At 29.2% G+C, this 22928-nt stretch overlaps 2 protein-coding genes across 3 annotated transcripts; one reads left to right on the forward strand and one right to left on the reverse strand.

Annotated features, from left to right (window-relative positions):
• Nucleotides 1-431: 431 nt before the first annotated feature.
• On the forward strand, nucleotides 432-5413 carry LOC114380534 (lactoylglutathione lyase-like). 2 transcript variants are annotated; one of them, XM_028339637.1, is made up of 9 exons: nucleotides 432-499; nucleotides 741-872; nucleotides 963-1024; nucleotides 1470-1530; nucleotides 1742-1821; nucleotides 1889-1959; nucleotides 2693-2782; nucleotides 3868-3988; nucleotides 5193-5413. In XM_028339637.1, exons 2-8 carry the CDS (start codon nucleotides 780-782, stop codon nucleotides 3966-3968), a joined length of 558 nt encoding a protein of 185 aa, XP_028195438.1. In that variant the 5' UTR covers nucleotides 432-499; nucleotides 741-779; the 3' UTR covers nucleotides 3969-3988; nucleotides 5193-5413. The 2 variants fall into 2 exon arrangements, with proteins under 2 accessions (XP_028195438.1, XP_028195437.1); XM_028339636.1 differs by having other exon boundaries at nucleotides 483-665.
• Nucleotides 5414-13198: 7785 nt separating this feature from the next.
• On the reverse strand, nucleotides 13199-15474 carry LOC114379140 (transcription factor RAX2-like). Its single transcript, XM_028337733.1, has 3 exons — nucleotides 15237-15474; nucleotides 14973-15102; nucleotides 13199-14250 (listed from the first exon to the last, which is right to left on the reverse strand). Exons 1-3 carry the CDS (start codon nucleotides 15370-15372, stop codon nucleotides 13569-13571), a joined length of 948 nt encoding a protein of 315 aa, XP_028193534.1. The 5' UTR covers nucleotides 15373-15474; the 3' UTR covers nucleotides 13199-13568.
• Between the last annotated feature and the right edge of the window lie 7454 nt (nucleotides 15475-22928).

Here is a 22928-nt window from a genome sequence, read left to right on the forward strand (position 1 = left end):
TAAATCTAAACTTCTCATTATTATTAGGATCCAACCTCTCTAATTTTTATTGGTATTGAATCGTGATGTAATTATGGGATGATACAATCATATTGTCTAAGGGATGACTATTGTAGAGTCGATTTATTTGTTGATGATAATTAGGGTTGAGGAGTTTCTACATTGAGTGGAGTAATTGCATTATTAATATTGGGTGGTTATGAAATTTACCAAGAGGATAATAAATGCTAGGAAATTAAATAATTGAAGATATTTTGTAGTTATTACTATCTTAAATTAATTCTTTCAAAATTTAAAGTTAATAACATATTAACATTTGTGAACAAAAATTAAAAAAAAAAGATCGAAATAAATTTTTTATAAATATAATGAACCAAAATTAATATTTATATTAAAAATTAAGATGAATTTACTAATAATTAAAAAAATAAGAATAAGACAGGAATATTCATGATCTACGTCTGTCTGGACTCTCCCTCAGTCTCATCTAAAAGTAAAGGTACGTTGTCTCTCTGTTTTTCAATCACTGATAAATACCAAATCCACTAATGGCAGCCACCGCTTCCTTACACCGTCTTTCTCGTCTTCGATTCATCGCCAAACCCCAACCTTTCCTATCTCCTCATTCAATACCATCCCATTTTTCTCTCACCCCCAAAACCAAGGTTCCAATTTCATGCTTTCTTTCATTCTAATTTGTATATTCTTTTGTTGTCAATGCTCTCTTTTTTTCTTCGCAGAAACCGAATCGATTCCGATTCCGATTCCGATTCCTCTCAATGGCTGCGGAACCCAAGGAATCGCCTTCCAACAACCCCGGTCTTCACACTACCCCTGACGAAGCCACCAAGGGTTACATCATGCAACAAACTGTGGGCTAGCTTTTTCTAATTTAGTAGTATTATATTATTGTTCTTGTGTATTTCAGGAGTTTGATTTTTTTAATGTTATTTCAATTGCAGATGTTCAGAATCAAGGACCCCAAAGTGAGCCTTGATTTTTATTCTCGCGTCTTGGGCATGTCGTAAGTTTTTTTTTCTTCTTCTTTTAGACACGATACAACATTTTTTGTGTTGGTTATTTATTTGTTTATTTGTTAGTGCATGAAAATGGACTTTACCTTCTACAAAAGTAGTGAAATTTAATTAGAATGAACCCTATCATCCCATCTAGGATTGACATCTATAGTAAGTCTTTAACTTGTACTACTATATAATATAATAGTCATTTTAAAAGTTTTTCACTTTATAATAAGTATTTTAAAAGTCATACCTGGAATAGTATGTTAAAATCTCTACAGTGGCAGTGGCAGTATATTAAAATTAAAATTGAACTAATATATTCTGTTCTGTCAAGTGCAACACATTGCATTGGTCTGGTTTCCTAGCTACAAATTCTTTTTTATTTTTGAATTTCTTCCTCAGCTGTCAATGCCATGAATGCTGATGGCAGTTTGTTGGTTGGTTTAGTTTGCTTAAGAGATTGGATTTTCCGGAGATGAAGTTCAGCCTGTACTTCATGGGCTATGAGGTATGATCAATATATTTGCTGGTGAAAATTTAGTTTTGTGAATGGATTACTGTATGTGGATGGATTATACATATGCTGTGATGGCAATATTTAATCTTTTCTAAATAATTCCTAAATATCAACTATCTGAAAGTTCATATACAGAGTTTTTCTAATTTTCATGTGTATGCCTTTGATCTTTTTCTTACATTTTTTTTTTGTTGTTGTTTAGGATACAACAGAAGCTCCAAGTAATCCAATTGATAAAGTGGTTTGGACCTTTTCTCAGAAGGCTACAATTGAACTGACACAGTATGGAATATAAATACGTTATATTTCTTTATCCGAGTCTCTTTTCTAACAATAAGATAATGTACAGTAATTGGGGTACTGAAAGTGATCCTGAGTTCAAAGGCTACCACAATGGCAATTCTGAACCTCGTGGCTTTGGTATGTGATATTTCATTTCATTTAATTTGGTACAGGTTTTGACTCTAAACTTGATTACAGTTTGAGTTTGTTATCCTAAATATATGCTGAATCACTGACCATTATTCTTGCCTCCGTATATTGTTTCAATGTTTAGGTCCTTATTTGATGCTTTGAGTTAACATGTTTCATGATTACCTTTAGTTGTAAACACCTTTTATTAAAATTTTCTCTTGTACACCATGGCACAGTTGTGTGTTTGCTTCCTTTAAACAGGAAATGTCAAGAGAGGCATTGATTTCATTAAATGATGAACTTAGTAGGCCGTAATTTTTGAAATGTTTGGAGTAACTAAACAATGTTAGATCATGTGAAAATATCCAAAACAGTTTTATCTTGAGCACACCTTAGATTACCCTTTGGGATTATTTTCTGCATTTCCTTGTTTTCGGATAGCCAGTTTGCATTCCTTTTAAGTTTCTGTGCAGTAACTGAAGAATGCAGATGGACTGTAAGTTGAAAAAGTTAATTTTTCCTGGTCACTCCAGTGACCTAGTTTTCATGTCACTGGCATGCCTGTAATTTTTTTACTGCTATTTACTGGCTTTATTTTATCTAGTTTTCATTTCATTAACATGGCTGTAATCAATTATTTACTTCCATGGCCATTTACTAGATTTATTTATAGTATTCTTTGACTTATTGGATAAATAGGAGATTGAATTCTAATACTAAGTTGTCTTCCTGTATACAGGACACATTGGTATAACTGTTGATGACACATACAAGGCATGTGAAAGATTTCAGAATCTGGGAGTTGAGTTTGTTAAGAAGCCAGATGATGGTAACAATTTTTCTTTAGTTTTCAATTCATTCTAGTGGTGCCCACTGCCCATATACGGTTGTGAATATATCATTGTATTTTTTTACAGCTATGAATTGTTTGTGTTTTAGGTCTGTTGTACAATAGATAACTATGCGAATTGTTTTTGTTCTCTACATGGCAATTTATTATTGTATTTTTTGTTTGGGTTTGCATTATTTGTGTGCATGTAGGCATCTGTGTTTTTTTTTTTGACATAAACTGTGTTACCTCTTAACAAAACCTTTTGAGCCTAGCAAAACCTGTTGCCACCCTAGCTAGACAGTGAGCTGCAACATTCACTTGCCTCTTAACAAACTGTACTCTATAGTTTGGATACTGGGAGAGAAAGTATTTACATTGAAAAATGATAGAACCTAATTCTGAAATGTCTCTGCCAGCACTATTAACTTTATCTACAACCACCTTGCAATTCAAAAATGACCTGAGAATAGCCTGTTTCTATCGACCACTTCAAGGCTTTCAACAATCCAAGTGCTTCTCCCTCTGCAACTGGAATTAAGTATAGAGATGTTAAGGGATAACTTGACTGTGAAATATTAAACTAGTTAGAAAATTGGGGGTGAAATCTAATCTTAAAAGCAGGCGTTGGAATTATATAGGCTAGGTGTTATTTGCCTTGTTCTATTTAGGCCTTCTCATCTTGTATATTTAACTATGAAGTGCTAGAGATGGGGTATGGTCATAGACACAGTAATTCTTGTAGGCTGTCTAATTAATGTAATGTAGGTATAATTCGGTGTAACAATTGGAACCACATTACACCAAAACTTAACTTCTGTATGGATGCTGGTGCTATTGTCATCTGATGTTTGTGGTAGTATAATCATTAAAGAAAATTGAGCATATTTTAGTTGCACAGCTATCTGGCTGCTGGACTCTAATTGTTGGCTGCAATTTTCGTGTAACTTGTGATGCACAAATGTGGAATGTTAACGGAATTGGTAAATGTCTGAGTGTTGCTGATTCCATCACAGATTCTTCCCAGCATTACTGCTTCAAACATTTCTTTCAACTTTTCTTTATTTTTGAATAATTTTCTGCAGGGAAAATGAAAGGTATAGCATTTATTAAAGATCCTGATGGATACTGGATTGAAATCTTTGATCGAAAAACAATAGGAAATGTAACACAAGCTCCTGCTTAGGCTTAAGATAACACCTTCAGGTAGACACTATGATTTTCTATTCGTTTGCCTTTATTTGTTTTTATATGTTTTACCTCCTGAATCTAATTTTCTCACAAAATATTCTGTCTGATATAAGAACCATGTTTCATGGATATCAAAATTGCTTCAACATGCTGCATTGTGTATGTCCTTGTCATATTGCTCGTTCTCCAAATTTGTGTGGTATCTGCATATCTAATTCAGAAACAATAAACGACTCAATTTTGTATGGTTGGCTATTCTTTGGAACAATCTCTATGATATTTTAAGGGAGTAATGGGCGTGTCACTCCTTTTGGTAAAACCGAGGATGTAAATGGAAAAAGTTTCTTTTAAGTGAGCTTATCTTATAAGCGAGTAAGGTGTATGCCCGGGGCAATGGATTGTCTGCAGTGACATTACCACCATTGTAGTTGATCCTAAACTTTCACTAAATTTCATTCATATAATAATTTATATTATAAAATGTTTTAAAAAAACAATTGAGATTGTAACTCTGCAGAGGATCCTGTTTTTTGTTCACTGCCGAGGATCCACTCTCGTGTATGCCCCCTTAGACCATTTAGTGTTTATAAAAATAAATAGATAAATTATCACATTATGTTAATTTATTATTTTGAGGGCGAGCCCTGGTGCAGCGGTAAAGTTGTGCCTTGGTGACTTGTTGGTCATGGGTTCGAATCCGGAATCAGCCTCTTTGCATATGCAAGGGTAAGGCTGCGTACAATATCCCTCCCCCATACCTTCGCATAGCGAAGAACCTCTGGGCAATGGGGTATGAAGTTTATGTTAATTTATTATTTTATTTATTTTATTTTAAAAATTATTAAATGAGTGAATTATTATAAATGATTCTTTTACCTCTCTTTCCCTTCAAAATCCAACTCCCAAACACGGCCTTAGTGGATTAAGATTGTGTTGCACTTTATTAACAGTGGATGAAATAATGCACATTTACTTACTTTAGAACCAAGCTCACTGTAGAGGAATCCTTTCCCATGCAAACACTTGTTTGCAACTCTTTGGTAAAGTTGGTTGGAGCAGAATGCTAGCATATTCATAATCAAAAGGGTCTCTTCACTGCTACATTTCATGGAATACAATTTGGTTTTTGTCTTCCCTCTTGGTATTCTGCTACATGGCTGTTCTATAGTGTTTCCGTATGCTTTTTGCTATGAAATCTTCTGTTTTTTTTTTGTTGCAGGTCCGGCTCTTCTGTGATACGTTCTGATCTCCTCTGATTTAATTGGGTCTTTGCTCGTACATGGAGTGTGTAGGTTTTTTCGAGATTCCCCTTGAATGCATAATTTGTAGTCAAACCAGAACGAATAAGAAGGATTGTGTTGTGAATCTTATACATTTTTGTTCTTTTAATTTAAAAAACCTAGCCAATATTGGAACTAGTGACTTGATTCTACTCTTCCATTGGATGTGTGATACGAATGAGTACTTCTAAAAACTTTACAGCAGTAATATGTGAGAGGAGAATCCTAACCAGTGTCCTCACTTTCTATGGTAAAAGAGGAAAGTTTTAAAGTTGAGTTGCATTAAATTGTCTCATTCATGACCTTTTTTTTTTAGTTCTTTCGTGATTTTCAATATATTATTTATAAAGTCAAACAAATTTTTTAACTAATTAAAAGAAACATAAAACTAATTGATATAGGGTATGGACGTAACTTTATAATGTTAGAAGATCTAACGATCCACGTGTTTAGACATGTTTTGGAAACTCAAATTCATGTTCCATACATAAAAATTCCAAAAACTACAATTACTAGCGTATATTTAGATTATTAACCAGTATGTGGGTTATTGTAAATCAGTCACACATAAATTTTATTTGTACTAATAAAAAAATAGCATTTATTTAGATGCAGAAATCCATGTCCTTTCTAAACATGCTATAAAACTATATATATTATTTTATTATTTATTTTTCAAGCTGCCCGTGAAGAATGAAAAATTTGTAGTCAAACCAGAATCCTTGTTATGCTAAGGCTTTAACAATAGTCAAACTAGCATAACTGCGTGACCATGGCCCCTGTTTGGTTTGTTGGGGATACTCTGGAATTGGGCCCTTTGCGCGTGTTGGGCTACCTTTGGGCCTAGATCTCTTGAGTTGGGTCCAAAATAGTTGCCCTTAACTTGACGTCTAGTAATGTGATTTTAATATTTAAAATTCCTAGTTCTTTTCGCATTAACATAAGAATATTTTTTTTTTGAGTTAACCATAATAATATTAAATCCCAGCTGTAGTGAAGAAAGAATGCAAGTAATATAGTGTCTGTCCATTTCCAATATTCAACGAGAGAACTCATTTAACATTCTAGACTTCGAGAAAGTCGTAGATCGTCACAGAAATATAAAACAATTAATTAGTCAAACTGTGTTTGGTTTGCTTTTTAACCAATACGTATGAACATACGTGATTACATTTGAATAAGAATCCTCAAAATGTCTTTGTTTACATTACAGAGTCTATGGCTTTACATTATTTTCCACTTTGTTCCTTATTCAAAGTATTGTTTATGGCAAATATTCCAAGACCAGGTTGAAACAATGAAAGTGAAAAATATATATGTCCAATGAATAAAATAAAATAACTCACATGATGTGATTGTGGTGACTGTTCTTCAATATAGGTCGCAGACAATAGTCAATCAGAGTCCACCAGCTGGATGGTTAAGACCTAAAACGGCTATTCTGTTATGCAAATCCTTTTCGTTTGTTGACAACTAATAACTTCTTAATAATTCATTACTATTAATTAATTGATTGAATTTAAAATGGAATAAGTTAATTACTCATTATATATCGGCGTTGAATTTACGGTTCACATGTAGAATTTGAGTTTTGGTGTTGGTGTTGTGACTCTTCTCTGATCCTTTCAGAAGCATCAGATTTTGCTTGCGTTCCCATATAACACAAAATAGAAGGTCAGTGTGGTCGATCTATGAGAAAAAGTAATAATAATTAAACCTCTTTAATGAACTAATTTACAGATTCAAAAAGGAAAAGTTTACAGTAGTATCATTTAAACATAAAAAACAAATTAACGTCTAATATAATCTTATATGTACCGGTAAAAAAAAATCTTATATGTAACTTTTTTGAAAATATAAAATCGTTTTCCAAACTTTTATACTTCTTCTAAATGGAAAAATATCCTCTCATTTTTTCTCTTCATTTCTTCCATTGCCATGTTTTTCAGAAAATAGAGAGTATCTTAATCCTTATATTGGACACATCAATGTGTGTACATAATTTTGACGAATTTGAGTTTAAGAAATTAAATTTGATACACTTAAATAATAGGTTTAAGTTATATTTATATTATCTTAATTTGATCTAATATCACATATTTTAATTTTTAAATGACTATACATTAATAATATAACTTCTTAATATTTTTTTGTCCAATATAATGTTATATTTATATTAACATTGATCGGAATTAAGGTTCAAAAATTGACTCTATCATAATTTTGGGATGAATAAGAACACAAGTAAACTTATTTTAACTTGTCATACAAGCACTCCTAATATATACATAGCTACTATAGGGTAGATTATTACTTGCAGTGACGGATCCAAGGCCCCCTCTTTTAGGATTCTTTATGTATATATAAGAAAAAAAAGAAAAAAGAAATAAAAAAAACTAATAAAGAAAAATATATAGGAAAAATGGATTTTTGAGTTGATATATGCTTAATCTTTTATCTAGTAGTAGATAATATATCTAGTTTTACATATAAAATTAATAATAAATATTTTAAAAATTTATTAGTTATTAAAAGTTAACTATTTAAATGATTGTGTAAAAAAAATATTATTCCTTCCTTTGATACACTCCTGGGTCCATCCTTGATTGCTTGGTCATATATTTGACGTTACATTTTAAGGGAAACTATATAAATTTCTAAGAATTTTTTTTCTTTAATTTAATATATATATATATAGATAGAAGAGAAATCAAATTACATTACTATTATATTTTTAATACCATTATATCAAATTAATCTATTTCAACTATTAAATTATATCCATACATTATCTTTGTTTTTTTGGGTCAAGTTTTATATAAAAAACAATTATAAGTATATAACTCAAATAGATATTATTTTTATATATTTTAAAAATACATATTACTTAAATTATATATATATCTTACGAGGTATAGTAAAGAATTTTCATCAACACATTTAACTGTCAAGTTTAAGAAGAAAAAAAAAAAAGAAAGACAAAAAGAAGTGAAGATCTTATTTTAAAAATATATAAGGCATTCAGAGACACTCAATTGTTCGGGGGATAATGATGTTAAGAAGTAAGTACTATTAATGTTTTTAATTATATTGGTGTTTTAATTTATATAGAACTGTCAAAATTATCAAGCCAGCCTAAATGATCAAAGCATGAAAAGTGAATTGTACCAAGCTCGCTCAATTTGCTAATTAGCAAGCCAGCCTAAATGAATTATCACTAATTTGCTAGCTGACCGGTTAGGTTAGAACAAATTGACCTATTTTTTGTTTTTGCATTAATTTATATGTATTTTATTAAAAAAAATATTTTGACCAAATAGACTAAATAATTTTCAATCCTGCAATTCATTGGCCTATTGGACTGACCAAATTGACACGATTCTTTTCATGCCACAAATTAAAGAGCCTAGCTTAGCCTATACTTAATACATATTTGATCACTATTCTTGCATGATGGCCACCTTGTGTGTTGCGGCTTGCAAGTTGTGCTATGTTGGACAAGCTTTCAAGTCTGTTGGGGCATGTTGCCCTAATTGACATTGACTTTAGGTGTTCTCATGAAAGCTTTAGATAAATCTATCCTTAAAATTTTAACACTAATCTCATGTCATTTCGATTTTTACAACTCGATATATACTCATATCATTGCACCTATGTTAGGATAAGCCTAAATTCATCTATGCCGAATATGATTGTAGCTGTATAAAAAGTGTAAATATTTGTTTGAGTTTTTCGTATACACCGACATAACCTCAATCACATTACTGAAATCCAAGTTAAAAAAAACCCAAACAAAAAGTGAACTAAATGTCTAAATGTTTTAAAATCTAAATTTTGAATCTTCTCAAAATTGCTCATTTTGCCTACGTTAAAAACTCAAAAAAATAAAAATAGTGTAGTCAAGATCATCATTTAAAATCTCAAAACATGAATCATGAGTTATATAAAATTGGGTTATTTATGTTGTGAATGTCCATCCCAATACTATTTATAGTTTAGTTTTCATACACTATTAAAGATTTTAAAACAATAAACTAATTTGAAATAATCTAAAATATAGTTTTTAAAATAATTATTATAAAAAACAATAAAGATAATATATGAACATTTAGTTGATACTATAAAAATACATTTGAATTAAATATTATCATTTATGTTTACACATTTCACAAACTTTAGATAAAGTGATACTGTGATAGGTCATAAAAAGTGAGAAAAAGAAGAAGAAAAAACAGAAATTTGAAAATGAATAATGGTGATGAGAGAGCTGCATGATCGATTTAATTAAAACTGTATTAGTCTGAATACTGTGTATCTGATTTGAAAATTGAGCAAGTGCAAACTCTGACAGAAATCTTGGCGATCATATGTTTTTGGAACCTTTTTGTTGATTAGGTTCCCAATGGGGATTCCACGCCACACCACACCACACAACCCGTTACGTTAATATAAAAACGACTTGCATCCTCTTCTTTTGTGGCTTCTACAAACTTATGCTGTTCCTGTTCTGTACTATATATGTTCCCAATCCCCAATGCCTTCGGAACAAGCCAACATATTATCGTCAAGTGTTTATCATACATAAATATATTATTATTTTAAACATTTTATTAATATTTTTATTTTTTTCTATTTTTTTTTCTTATTATGTGATGAATTCTGTTATACTTATATATTTTATTTTTCTCTTTTTAGGTGTTATATAGGAATTTAGAATGTACGTTAAACTTTTTCCCGAATTCCTATCGTCAATCCTGTTCCTGTACATGATTTGGCAAATGGCACGCTTCATGCTCATTTCATTACTTTTCTTAAATGAAACTACAACCGCATTATGTTAATATAGTATACACAAATAGTATGAATTAGATTAGTATATTTAACTTCATCTCTTGTAATGTTGTACTTGTATTATTTGTTTCTAATTAATGTCATTTGCACAGCAATATTGTTGAGAATCATTCCATTTAACCCAATTTTCTTAAGTAAGATGTTACATTTGAATATTGTGTATTAAAACGTGGTTGTGTTAAATAATTGGTAAGTGTATCAATTTTATCATAAGTAGTAAAGATTAAAATAGAAATTCGAGTGTCAAGGACTTTGTTTGTAATTACGTTAGTAAATATCCAATTTGTAAGCAATAGAAGCAATAGAAAAGAAGAAGAAGAAGACCGAGACAATAAATTGTAAATGTGAAATTTGTGAATAAAAAGGATAAAGAAATAGACAATTAGAAAATTAAACAATAGCTTTTATGTCAAAGATCATTTCAGAATAATATAATGTTAGGTCTTAACATGCATAACTATCCTTGATGTAATTTTAATAATGTTCTCTATTGAATGTTTCCCAATTTTCACCCACACCTACTAATATGCTCAACCCGGATTCCTCACTCAAGAGTCTAATTTATATATTATCTCTCCCAAATCCCAACTAATAAACAACATTTTAAGTAAAAAGATGTTATTTAGAGGCACAACAATGTCACGCTATATATCCCTAACAATGCAATATTAAGATGTTCTTTCCCAATTCTTTTAGACATTACCACTTCCCAATAAATAATTCGTAAAACAGATGCATGAATGATCAAACCACACAATAACACTGAAAAGCAAAAAAGAACAATAGAAATTGAAATTGTATTAATAGATAAGAAGAACAGTTACATTACAAGGGCGCTTGGCTGCTAGGCTCCTTTTTCGCGCTAAGCGCGCCTTTAGGCTTCTTTGTGTGCTTTGTTCACGTTAAGCATTTGTTGCATGTTGAGCGAGAGCGTGGGCTGGACCTGTCTTGCGCGCCAAGCGAATTTTCCAATTCTTCCAATTTTTTTCAAGGTTTTTTTCTTCCAGTTTTTGCATCAATTTTTTCTCTAAATGATTTGAAATCTTCTTCTTTTAAATTTTGTTAATAGAAAATAACAAAAATGTTAATTTCTTCGTTATTTCATTAAAAACAATAATAAAGTAAAGAAATTACACCCACTTATTAATCCAAATTGATTATCAATTAGTTTATATTTCACCGTTATTAGGTTGAAAGGTAAAAATTCCAAAAAAATGATTAATTCTTCTACCAATAATAATCATTGATAAAATCAATAAATATTTGATGCTAATAACGTGATAATAAAAAATATCATACTATATATATTGACAGCTATAGAAGACCTTTGTTTATTAGTATTTGGTGCTATTTGTATATAAGTACTTTTTGTGGAGTTTGATTTTGTTATTTGATAATCTTGCATTTCTTTCGTTTATTAAAGCAAAGGAATAGCACCAGCTAGGGGAGGGTTCATGTATATGGGGTCCATTTAGATTTAATGCGTTATTTTATGTTCCAGTACTATATGCGATCTAAATGTTCTCAATAGTTAGACCATGACTCTGGAGGTGATCCTGATTAAATATATTATAGAATAGTGAAATCATTCACTCGCTTGACTAGATAAATCTCATTGGCAAAATAAAATGAAAAAAGATATACATATTACAGTACTATATATATATATGCCTCTCGCAATTTTTTATTATTATTTGTTGAGTTTTATAATGGGGACCAAAATTACATTGTTTCTAATCTTTAATGTATGTTACACATTTTTTATGTGATCCATATGCTTTAATGTATTAAACGCTAAATAAACATTTTTTTTGTTTAATATGCAAAACATTTACTGACTTTGCTAATAATTATTTTCTATTGGAAAATCTATTTGACCACCGATCTCTTCTCCTATTATATATATTTTTTAATTTATAAGACTCAAATTAAAATTTTATTTAAGGAATCCAAATATAATTCTACTTTGAACCATTGTAATCTTGGTAAACAAACAATTTTATATATATAATACATGATAGTGAGTTAATTTAAAATAATTATAAATTAAACCTAGCTAATTAACCATCTTTTATATAAGAACTAAATTAAAGCTGAATATCAGGTGTAAAGATTAAAAGTACAGTATAACCATGAAATTCAAGTAAAATTTTAAAATATAGATAAAAATATTCAAAATTTTATGAGAAATACGCTGAACTAATTTTAAAAAGTTTATTTTCCATGTATTATTTGTAGGTTTTTTTTACATTATACTTTCAATTAATAAAAAATCATGTTGGATATAACTTTTAAATTAGTTAATTTAAAAGACAACAAATTTATCATGATGATATATGATTAATTGATGATGTGAAAGTTGTTTATATTGTGAATACATGTTGGCTTTACTTTTTTAAAAGAAAAAGAAAGAATACTTAGCATTTGTTTTTAGAATTTAATGGTTATATATTGATGCTAATATTATTTTTTAATTAATTATTATAAAATTCAACCAATTTATTAGATATGGTGTGCTGAAACTAAATGGCAGTATATGACTATTGTATACTCTAAATGCATATACATTTTTTCCTCTTTTTTTTTTTTAATTTTTAGATAAACAAAAGTTAAAAATCAGGGTAAAATTGTCAACAATGGCTTCTGTTTCGCAGGAACAATAGGAAATAAGTTTCATGGTTTTTGCCGCCTTTGTTGTCGTCACACTAATCAAAAGAAAGAAACTTGTTCAAAACGGCTAATAATTTATTCCATAATTTCAAGTTAGCGTTACAGCTTGAGCACCCAGACTTCCACATAAGACAACAAAATTTCCCTAGCATGACTCATAGTCTCTTTCTTTTGTTTGCCATATATCATAGCTTTCCGTTTATTATTAGTGCTAAGATAATTGAGGTTTTCTTTCTAAACGTAGCCATCTTCATCTCTCTCTTTTTTGCAGAAGATTCTTCAACGGAGTGCTCAATTCAAATATGCAGTCTCGATCTGACAGATAACAAAATCACAAATTCTCATATCTATTACATAATACATATCGAGAAGATAAAGATCAACTTATAACAATGCGTAGTAGTACTTAACACACTAAACTATGTTATATATATAATTATAATCTCTGATATAAAATAATTTGAATTGATCATTGAGTGTTTTTTCACAACATTAATATCTGATTAGGAGAGAATACTTAACAAAAAAAAAATCTAACAACATCTTCTTTTTCTTCTTTATCGTTGTGCTCATCATCATCACCCATTCCGAGAAGATATGCACAAAATATAAGAGAAGCTTTTACCATGTACTGTCAAAACAAGAAATGTTTCATCAGAGAACGCAGAACCCCAGAAGATCTCATCAATTTTTTTTTTTCTGAATCTTTGCCACACCAACTTAACATACCCTTTCTCCATCATCATATCTTTTACCAGTAGTCAGATTCAGTCATCATCATCAGTTTGCAGGCACTAGTAGTAGTAGTAGTACATGGCCTTCTCTTCTGTCTTGTTTTCATCAACATTATTGAAGCTAGCAGTGCTACTGCTGCTACTAATCAATTGCTTAATATCCTCAAGATCATAATCCAACGGTGTTAGTAGTGTTTGGCTAAACCACTCACCAAAACATGACTTTTCTCCATCATTAATATTGTTGCTGTGATTAAGCATAAAGTTATAATCATTATTGTAGCTGTGGTAACCAATTTCTTCTTGCTTGATAATTTCTCTGCCTTGAGTGCAGCTTCCGTCAGAGGAAGTACTGCAACTTCCTTCGCTTCCAAACATGAGCATGTTGTTGTCTCTCGTAGGGTGATAGCATTGTTGCATGGAGTCTTGGTTCTGGTAAAAGGAGTGAGAAACTGAGGTTGTACTTGTGCTTGCGTAGTTACTTGAAGGGAGGGAAAAGGGTTCAATATTACTTGTGAAAGATGTGGTTGTTAAGGGGGTGTAGGTGCAGTACTCTCCGTAAAGTTGGTCAGATGAAGGAGAGGGTGGAGAGTTTTGAAGGGTAGAGGATGGAAATGAAGGTTGTTTTCTGTGATGAGAAAGAGGAAGCAAACCCATGAGCTTTTTCTTCAACTTGGTGTTCCAGTAGTTCTTAATATCATTGTCTGTCCTTCCTGGTAACTGAGCAGCTATAATTGACCACCTGTTAATAAATACATGAAAGTTAGTTCAGTTTTTTCTGTAAATGGTTTGAATTAAGACCTCATAAATTAAAGACTTCTCACTACTAGTCCGACTATAATAAGTTTAGAGTGGGTGTTATTTAGATTTCTCACGACTAGGTCGACAATTGAATAGAAATTGTAAAATAAGAAATAAAACACGACAATCTAAATAATACACACTCTTAACTTGTTAGAGTCAAAAGTGTGTATTATTATTCATGCTTCTCACCACTAGGCCGACTCTAACAAGTTAAGCTAATTAAGTTTTCAATTAACAAAATATTATTTACTCAATATCTTAATTAGACATAGTGGATGCTGGTGTTGGACTTGGATCAACTTGGCATGCATGAGGAAGTGCTATATAGGCAGATTCTGAACAACAATAAAGGTTTAATTTTTTGAAAAAAGGGAATTTTCTTCCTTTAAAAAAAGGACTAGTTTATGTTGCCCTTTTTCTCTCATTTCTTATTGTTTTACCTCTTTACACACTAATAGAAACTTTATCAGTGTTTCTCCGGAGCAAGTGGTTGATGGCGATTAAAGGGAAAAAAAGAAGAGGGGAAAAAGATGTCAGAGAAATATTCTGGATATAGATAATTGATTTCAGCTTAGATTGATGAGAAAGTGCTAAAAGTAATTTGTTTTGCACTATATATACTATCAGTGTTGTTGCATTAAATGTTAGTAACTATTATACCTGCTTCCAATATTAACATAAAGGCTGCAAATTATTCTGTCTTCCTCATCTGAGAAATCTCCATGCTTAATGTTGGGCCTGAGATAGTTGAGCCATCTCAATCTACAACTTTTTCCACATCTCTTAAGTCCTGATCATAAACATTAGCAACCAAATAGAACTTATTAGAGAGAGGGTGTACACATAAATATGAGATCTCACAAAAACACATTTAAGCCTTTTTATTTTTCGTCATAAAATCACAACATTAGCTTATTAATTTACCAGCTTTCTGAGGAAGAGCAATCCAATTCCCTCCAGTTCCATGCTTCTCTATGTACTCCTTCAGCTTTGTGTCTTCTTCTGGGGACCATGGCCCTCTCTTAACACTTGCCTTGTCACAACATGGAGCTCTTCCCATCTCTCTCTCTCTCTCTCTCTCTCTCTCTGTGCAAAATCTCAATATCTGTCTTTGAGAATCCAAACTCTCACTTTCTAATCTGAATGAAGTTTTGGTGTGTAGTGTGAGCCTTATAAATAAGGACCCCGGTTTTTGGACAGTTAAAAAAAATATTATTTTATCATTTTAAGAGAGAGAGAGAGAGAGCCATGTACACAAGTCAAATGAAAGCATATGGACAGAAAATTAAATTAAAATATATATAGTACAATATTTTGTTTACATTTCCACGCACTGTTAATAATTAAGTATTTAAGAAGGGTACTGAGAGTCAGAGAGAGCTTTCTAATCTTCAACGTTGAAGACTCACTCATTCTCTTCTTTCTCTTCTCTTAAGAGAAAGCATCCAATGTATGCAATACAGAAAAGAAACACAACACACAACAGGACTAATGAATTGATGGGTACAGCTACCAGAATTGTGACTCTTTCCAAACACTAGGGCCAATATATCACGATTGGCCTAGTTTTCTTCTTCTTTTATTATTCAATTAATTATTATTATTTGGTAACAAATGCATGTTATGCATTGACACTTAGCAAAAAGTAAAAGGTCAGGTGCATTTAGCTAGACTAAAAAAAAAAGAGTGTATATAACTAATTAGACCTGCAAAGAAATTGAAATCAATTAATTAAAGTAGCAAGCCTCATTCACCAAATCCATTTCTAACTGAAGGATGGGTTGGATAAAAGGGCGTACCTGAATATTCATAAAATTAATGGGTTTGAATATTATCAACATGAGTCTATTGAATAAAAGGAATTTGGACCCTTTAAAACACAATGTTGGGGTTTGATTTTAAGATTTATGTGTATACAAAAAAAATTAATAAAAAGAATTCTCACTTTTAGTGTCTAACTGTATGAGTTATGAAAAATTGGCCTCTAGACTATTGAGTGCATGGAAGGATCAAATTGGATTTCTCTCTCGCTCCCACTTGTGTAGAAGACAAAAAAAAGAGAAAAAGAAAATAAATAGAAATTGTGCGATTAAAGTTAAGAGAGAGAGAGAAGAATATGGAGAGGAATGAATGAAAAAGGTGTTGGAAAGGATACAAACCCATGGAAGGATATACTAAAAATACTGCATAGAAAATATATCCCACCATCTCAATTTACACTTCTTATGTTTAAATTTTAAAATTTGGAATTAGGGAGTGAGTTTTTCGTTTATGGCATCTTTAATACCCTCAATTCCTACACTTCAAGAGATGCTTGTGTGTATGGTTGGTAAACAATAAACTTAAAATATTTCTATGATAGAGTACTTTATTAACTATCTAGGACAATTAATTAATACGTACTTTTTTTAGAAGAGTATTCCTCTAATTAACTAGGATTTCATATACTCTAAGTTGAGACAAAAGGTTATAAAGAGTATTTATGATTTCAAATATAATAAAAATAATAAATAAATCTTAATTAAATGTAAAATCCTAACCCAAATGCCAATTAACATTTTAAAATATGAAATCTTAATCAAAATAAGTTAAATAAATAATATTTTATAATAATATATTTTAAGAAGACATATTACAAATAATTTCCTACAACCAATGCTTTGTGTATATACAAGAAAATTTCCCTATGCAATTGGAAAAAAAAAAAATTGTGCACGGCAATTTGACATTAATAATTTTACTAAAATATAAATAACTGTATCTGCTCAGACTCTGTCTTAATTAATCATATCAATTGGTGTTGGAGAAGCAAGCACTGTTAACTGTTGAGCATCTAACATGGTGTACTATTGCATGATCCATGTACGAATCAGATTCTTTGCCGTTAGATTTATTTGATCAGGTGTTTGGGATTGACTAATCAACACAATGGTAGCTTGAACACCATTTTTTTTTAGCAATGATACATTCATTCACATTGATACCTAGCTAGCCTATATTGTGAAAATTAGGCAAAACAATTCTCTCAGATACGCCCTGCCACATTGTATCATTCCCACTAGGGAGCCTCACATAGGAATAGAGACCTAAGGACACCGAGGTAAGACCCTAACACATGGACTTCGTAGACCCTCAGAGATGCTTCATATTCACCACCCTACATTCCTAGTGTAGTGATGAATTAACACACATTATTTTTTGTTAATTAATTTACTTAAATTTTCATACTTTTTTAATAAAACTTTTTGTTTCATATTTTTCATTTTCTTTTTCATATCAAACAAATTTTTTGTTGTACAATGACGACAGTAAAGATTAAACCTAAATCTTTATATCTCCTATTATCAAGTCAACTCCAATAGAGATTAAATGAAAGAGTGCATTTAAAGATATAGCAGTCAACAAGTATTTAATATTAATTAATAAATATGTTTAATTGTTTTTTAAATAATATTTTTGAATTTCAATAAATTAGCAAATTTATTTAAATAAAATTTATAAAAAATAATAAATTAAACAATAGTGTATAATAATAATTATTATTGTTATTTTCATTTTGTTATATTATATAGAAATAAATTAAAGTTATAAGATTTTAAATTGAGCGAAAAATTATAAAAGTAAATTGCTAAAACATATCATCCACATTAACATTGTGTCTCAAAATTAAAATCTAAATAAATTTGTAATTTATAATTTATAATTAATACCCTCGAAATTTTATTTAACATGAAAAGTTAATAATATGATCTAAACTTGCTCGAAGAAAGTTTCATGAATATAGTAGTGTTTTTTCATTTAATTTTAATGAAATGTAATTACTTCGATACCCTTAAAGATTCTAGAAGTCACATTATTAAAATGATATAAAAGCTTTCCGCTTTATGTTTTTTTTTTAATTTATTTGCCCAATCATTGATTTCCTTGCATGTCCTTGAATTTTAATTAATAATTTTGAAATTTGTTATGCTCATGCATATCAAATATGCACGATCCATATGGATATATCAGATACGTATGTTTTCCTGCACCACATCCATTAGAAATTAGAATCGAATAGCAAATGCACTTTATGTCATAATTCCCATGCCATTTTGGGATAGTTAATCATTATCAAGTTTTTCTGTATTATACTGATACTTTTTAATTTAAATAAAACTTAAAATTAAAATAAAATCAAAAGAACGATAATATTTTATTATTAATAATAAGTAACTCATTATAATAAATTAAAGCAATTAGATTCTTAAAAATTATGAAAAAATATCATATTTAATGATATAATGTGTCACATTTTAAAAATTTAAATTATGATTAATTACAATTTTAATAATTTTAAAAATTAGTATTTCTAAAAATATAAATATATTTAATTTGATATAATACATCAAGATTTAAAATTTAAATCAAATTATAGTAAATAAAGTATTTAAAAATACAAAAATGTAAATAAAAAATAAAATTAAATATTCATTGTTTGAGAAGTCACATGACTTAATAAAAAAATTAATTATTAAGGATACTCTTCCATTCCTTTCAAAAAAAATATTCCCCCATTCAAGAATGAAGAGTCGAATTTATAATATTAAAATGAATTATTTAATTGACTTAATAAAAAATATTCTTTTTTTTTCAGCTATGACTTGAGATTTAAAACCACAGTAAATAAAATTTAATTATAATTTTATTAAAACACATAATGTTTCATCCGTCTTTAAATGAAAAAAAAAAGAAACTTCAGTTTATAGTACATATTAATTTAAATGAATTCGGATTATTTTATATTGTGTTGGTGGCAAAATTAAAATTTTCATTCTCTAACTTTAATTTAGTTTTCTTGACATATCTTGTGTCAAGAAGCTTCCTTTTTTATTAATAAAATATTTTTTCCAATTAAAAACTTTAATTTAGGTTTCAATTTAATTCTTTAGATTTTTATTTAATCTAATTTTACATTCTACGTCAAGTTTATTCTTTTTGAACGACAATTTCAAGCTTTGAAAAATTGATTTCTTACACAGTCCAACATCTAAAACCATAAAACCACTCCAACCCACCAAGATTCATGTATTTTTGACACGATTAAATGTGTGTGTGTGTTTGTGTATGACCCACCTAAATGCTAATTTGAAAGTAGCCATTTGCCCTGTTTTCTTGGTAATTAATTTTTGCACAATAAATTCGTGTTGAAGATATTTGTATTTCTCATCGTTTTGTGAAGCTTAACAAAGTCAGTTAAAAAATCCATAAGGATAAATAACTATTTTGATTAAATAACTTAATTTCTAAAAAACAAAAAAAATTCTTATTTACTCTTAAATGTATAAAAAACGTGTTTTTGAAACTGGACCAGTTCACCCAATTCGATGGGAACTTTGATGCTTCCTAAAAACTGGTGCGTTCTTAAACTGCTCCAAAATTTTTGAACCGATAAAAAACAAATAAATTTAAAATTATTTTTTAATAAAAAAAATTCAAAACAATATTATTTTGATATTTTAAAGAAAAAATATTATAATTTATGATACTTTTAAGTAAATTTATTTTTTATTATTATCAATTTATGTACATTATGTTATATTTTATTTAATATTACTGGGATATTATATTAAAATATTCAAAAAATTATTTTATTAAAATCAATTTAACTCCGATCGAATTATTGATTCTTGAATTAGTGTTTTTTCGGATGACCAGTTATGAAAATCTTTATAACAAAAAGTAGAACAATTATATTTTGTTGCATAGTTTAATGATAAGTTAGTCTTAAAAATTATAATTTAATAATTAATTATTATAATTTAATAATAAAATAATTTTATGAAACTTAGTGAACGTAATTATGACATTTATTACGTATTTAAGGATTAAATTAAAATTTATTCTTCTAAGAGACTAAATTGTGATTGACTAACACATTCAATCCGGGTATTAAAATAATAATTTATCAAATTCATAATGAAATTTTCTTCATATTTTGAAAAGAAGATTATCTGTAATTAATTATTTAAACGTAGATATACTATACTTTTTGTCAAAATATTGTTGGTAGGTTGCATGACTGCTTTTTGTCAATTGATTTTACTTGAATCATTGCATGTAGACAAGAGGAAAGTGTCTTAGTGGCTGCCATAAAGTAAAATATTAAATAATTTAAAGCAACACAATAATCTGTGTTGGCAGACAGGGATTTAGGAAGATATATATGCTGGCATTTTATTCTAAATATAATGCCTGCATTTTATTCTCACTTCTAGCTATATATATTACTACTTTATATGGTGCTTCTACACAGTAATAAAAATCGTTGACTTATATGTAACAATTAGAAGGCAATCATTGTCTTAATATCAATAGTAACGAAACTTTTCACCTTCTAAATACGATCATCCCCAGATCATAATGAACCTGCAGCCCTGCATAAAGTCAATCAATCAATCACTGATAAACGTACTCAATTTTCTCCTGGCTTTTCCACCTGAAAATTTTTTGGTCTCAGTTTACTTAGTGATTTTGACCCGTTATTTAGTAGATCATAAAGCATCTCGACTATGAACTTGACTAATTAGTCTCTTGCTTCTGCATCCGAAAATGTTTCAGTGATCCTGTCATATAATCTAATAATATGGTCGCACTTTTATATCCATGGTTTAAGCATATACATAACTCGTTTGATAACATCTAAAAAATCACAACTTTAACGTTTTTCAGGCAATGGTTATATTACTATTTCGTAATCACAACAATCGTTTCCCATTCTGTTTGTCCACAATGAAAAAAATTAATTTATGGTCTAAAATATATAACAACACTTAAAAATCTTAAAAATATACTGGTTTTCTTCATTATTTTAGTCATAATAGTAAAAAAATTGGGGTGCATTAGAATAAGCTACAACTACTTAAAAGGCACTTGAAAAATCATGCTCAATTCGTGATTTAAACTTTAGTATTCAGTTTTTTTTAAGCTCTGATCACATTTTTTTTATTGTTTCCTAAAATAAATAAATAAATGTTGTAATGTATACACTCCAAAATATTATTGTACAAACACAAGTATGTTACGATCGACCCTGACTAGAAAATATAAAATTAACTTGACGGTGAAAGAAGAAAAAAAGAAAAAAAATTGTAAATTTTTATTTTTTGTTAATAAAAATTAATAATTAATATTTGTTGATAAACAAAATTATGGATCTTAAATCTTTTTTTTTCTCCCTGTTTTTCACGCTAACAAACATTTAATTAGTAAGGAGTATAATTTGACAGAAAAATATGAGGATTATTTTGCTCATATTTCCTACTGTTCCCGTCAAGCAAAATCTCTTTCCTTTGTCTTTCTAACTCCCGCGTGAATTTTTTTAATATTGATGGGCCATATGATCATCTCATAATTCAATTATGGATAGACATATGAATTGTTTATCCAAAGAGTAATTAACCATTCATCACGTGGAAAGTGTCACGTTGTTTGCTTCGATTATTAGGTGTAATTTATATATTACCCGTGGTTCTTTTTATGATAATCTTTTTAAAAAAATATTTTAGTTTTTACAAGGCTTCTTCCAAATTATTTATTGCTTAGTTGTTTTTCTTATAAAAATATCCTTAAATAGAGACACGTTAATTAATCAAGCGAAAAGAGATGGCTATGTTTGGTTACATTGAGATAAGTAGAGTAGATATAAATAGAAGAGGTAATTTGAAAAAGAGAAATATAATAGAAATAAAATAGAATGTTGAGTTGTTTAGTTTACAAGAAATAGGTAAAAAATAAAATACAAATAATATTATAAAATTGTTTAGTATGAATAGATAGAATTTAATATAGTTGAAAGATGACACTAATATCTGAGACAATGGTTTGTAGGTCACGGATAAGAAAACAACAAAAGGTAAAATTGATTTTTACACACCAACTTAGCTTCCCTTCTTTTCTATCCCGTCCATGTGATGTCTAAAAACTTCATGGAACTCACCTTATTCAATTTATTTCTCACGCGAATGCACTCTATCAAAAAAGCATCCCTCATTTCCATCTTTGCAAAAACAACTCCATTGTTGCTAACAAACAGAGCCAAATAAAATAGAATTTTAATCTAGGATCGACCTAGTGATTGAGGTTGAAGTAGTATGTGTGAGATCATATATTTAAATTTCATTGTGGTTATTATACATAAATAAGGATAAAATTTTAATAGTTTTAAAGGTAATTCTAGACCAACAGGATTGAACAGTAGAGGTACTCATATTTAGCATCTGACCATGCATCAAATAAGATTGTCAATGTAGGATAATATCTCTAGAAAACAATTTACTGTTAAAAAACTTTATAATTTATTGATAAATTTAATATTATTAACTAAATTTCTTGATCGTGTAAAAAAAACATTAAATTTCGTGATTCTTGTGAAATAATGTAAAAAATCTTTTATATAAAATTGGGTGTAGTATTTGTTAGGCAACTTTATTTAATCTCAATAGTTTTAAATATAAAATTTAAAACGACACCAATCGGTTTCAGATTGTTTTCTCAATTATTTGAGTGAACTTTATACACATATATTGAAGTCAATGGAACACATTTTATATTCATAATCAAATTGAAAGAACAAGT

The sequence above is a fragment of the Glycine soja genome, chromosome 12 (assembly GCF_004193775.1).
Source record: "Glycine soja cultivar W05 chromosome 12, ASM419377v2, whole genome shotgun sequence".
In the NCBI taxonomy this organism is placed as follows: domain Eukaryota; kingdom Viridiplantae; phylum Streptophyta; class Magnoliopsida; order Fabales; family Fabaceae; genus Glycine; species Glycine soja.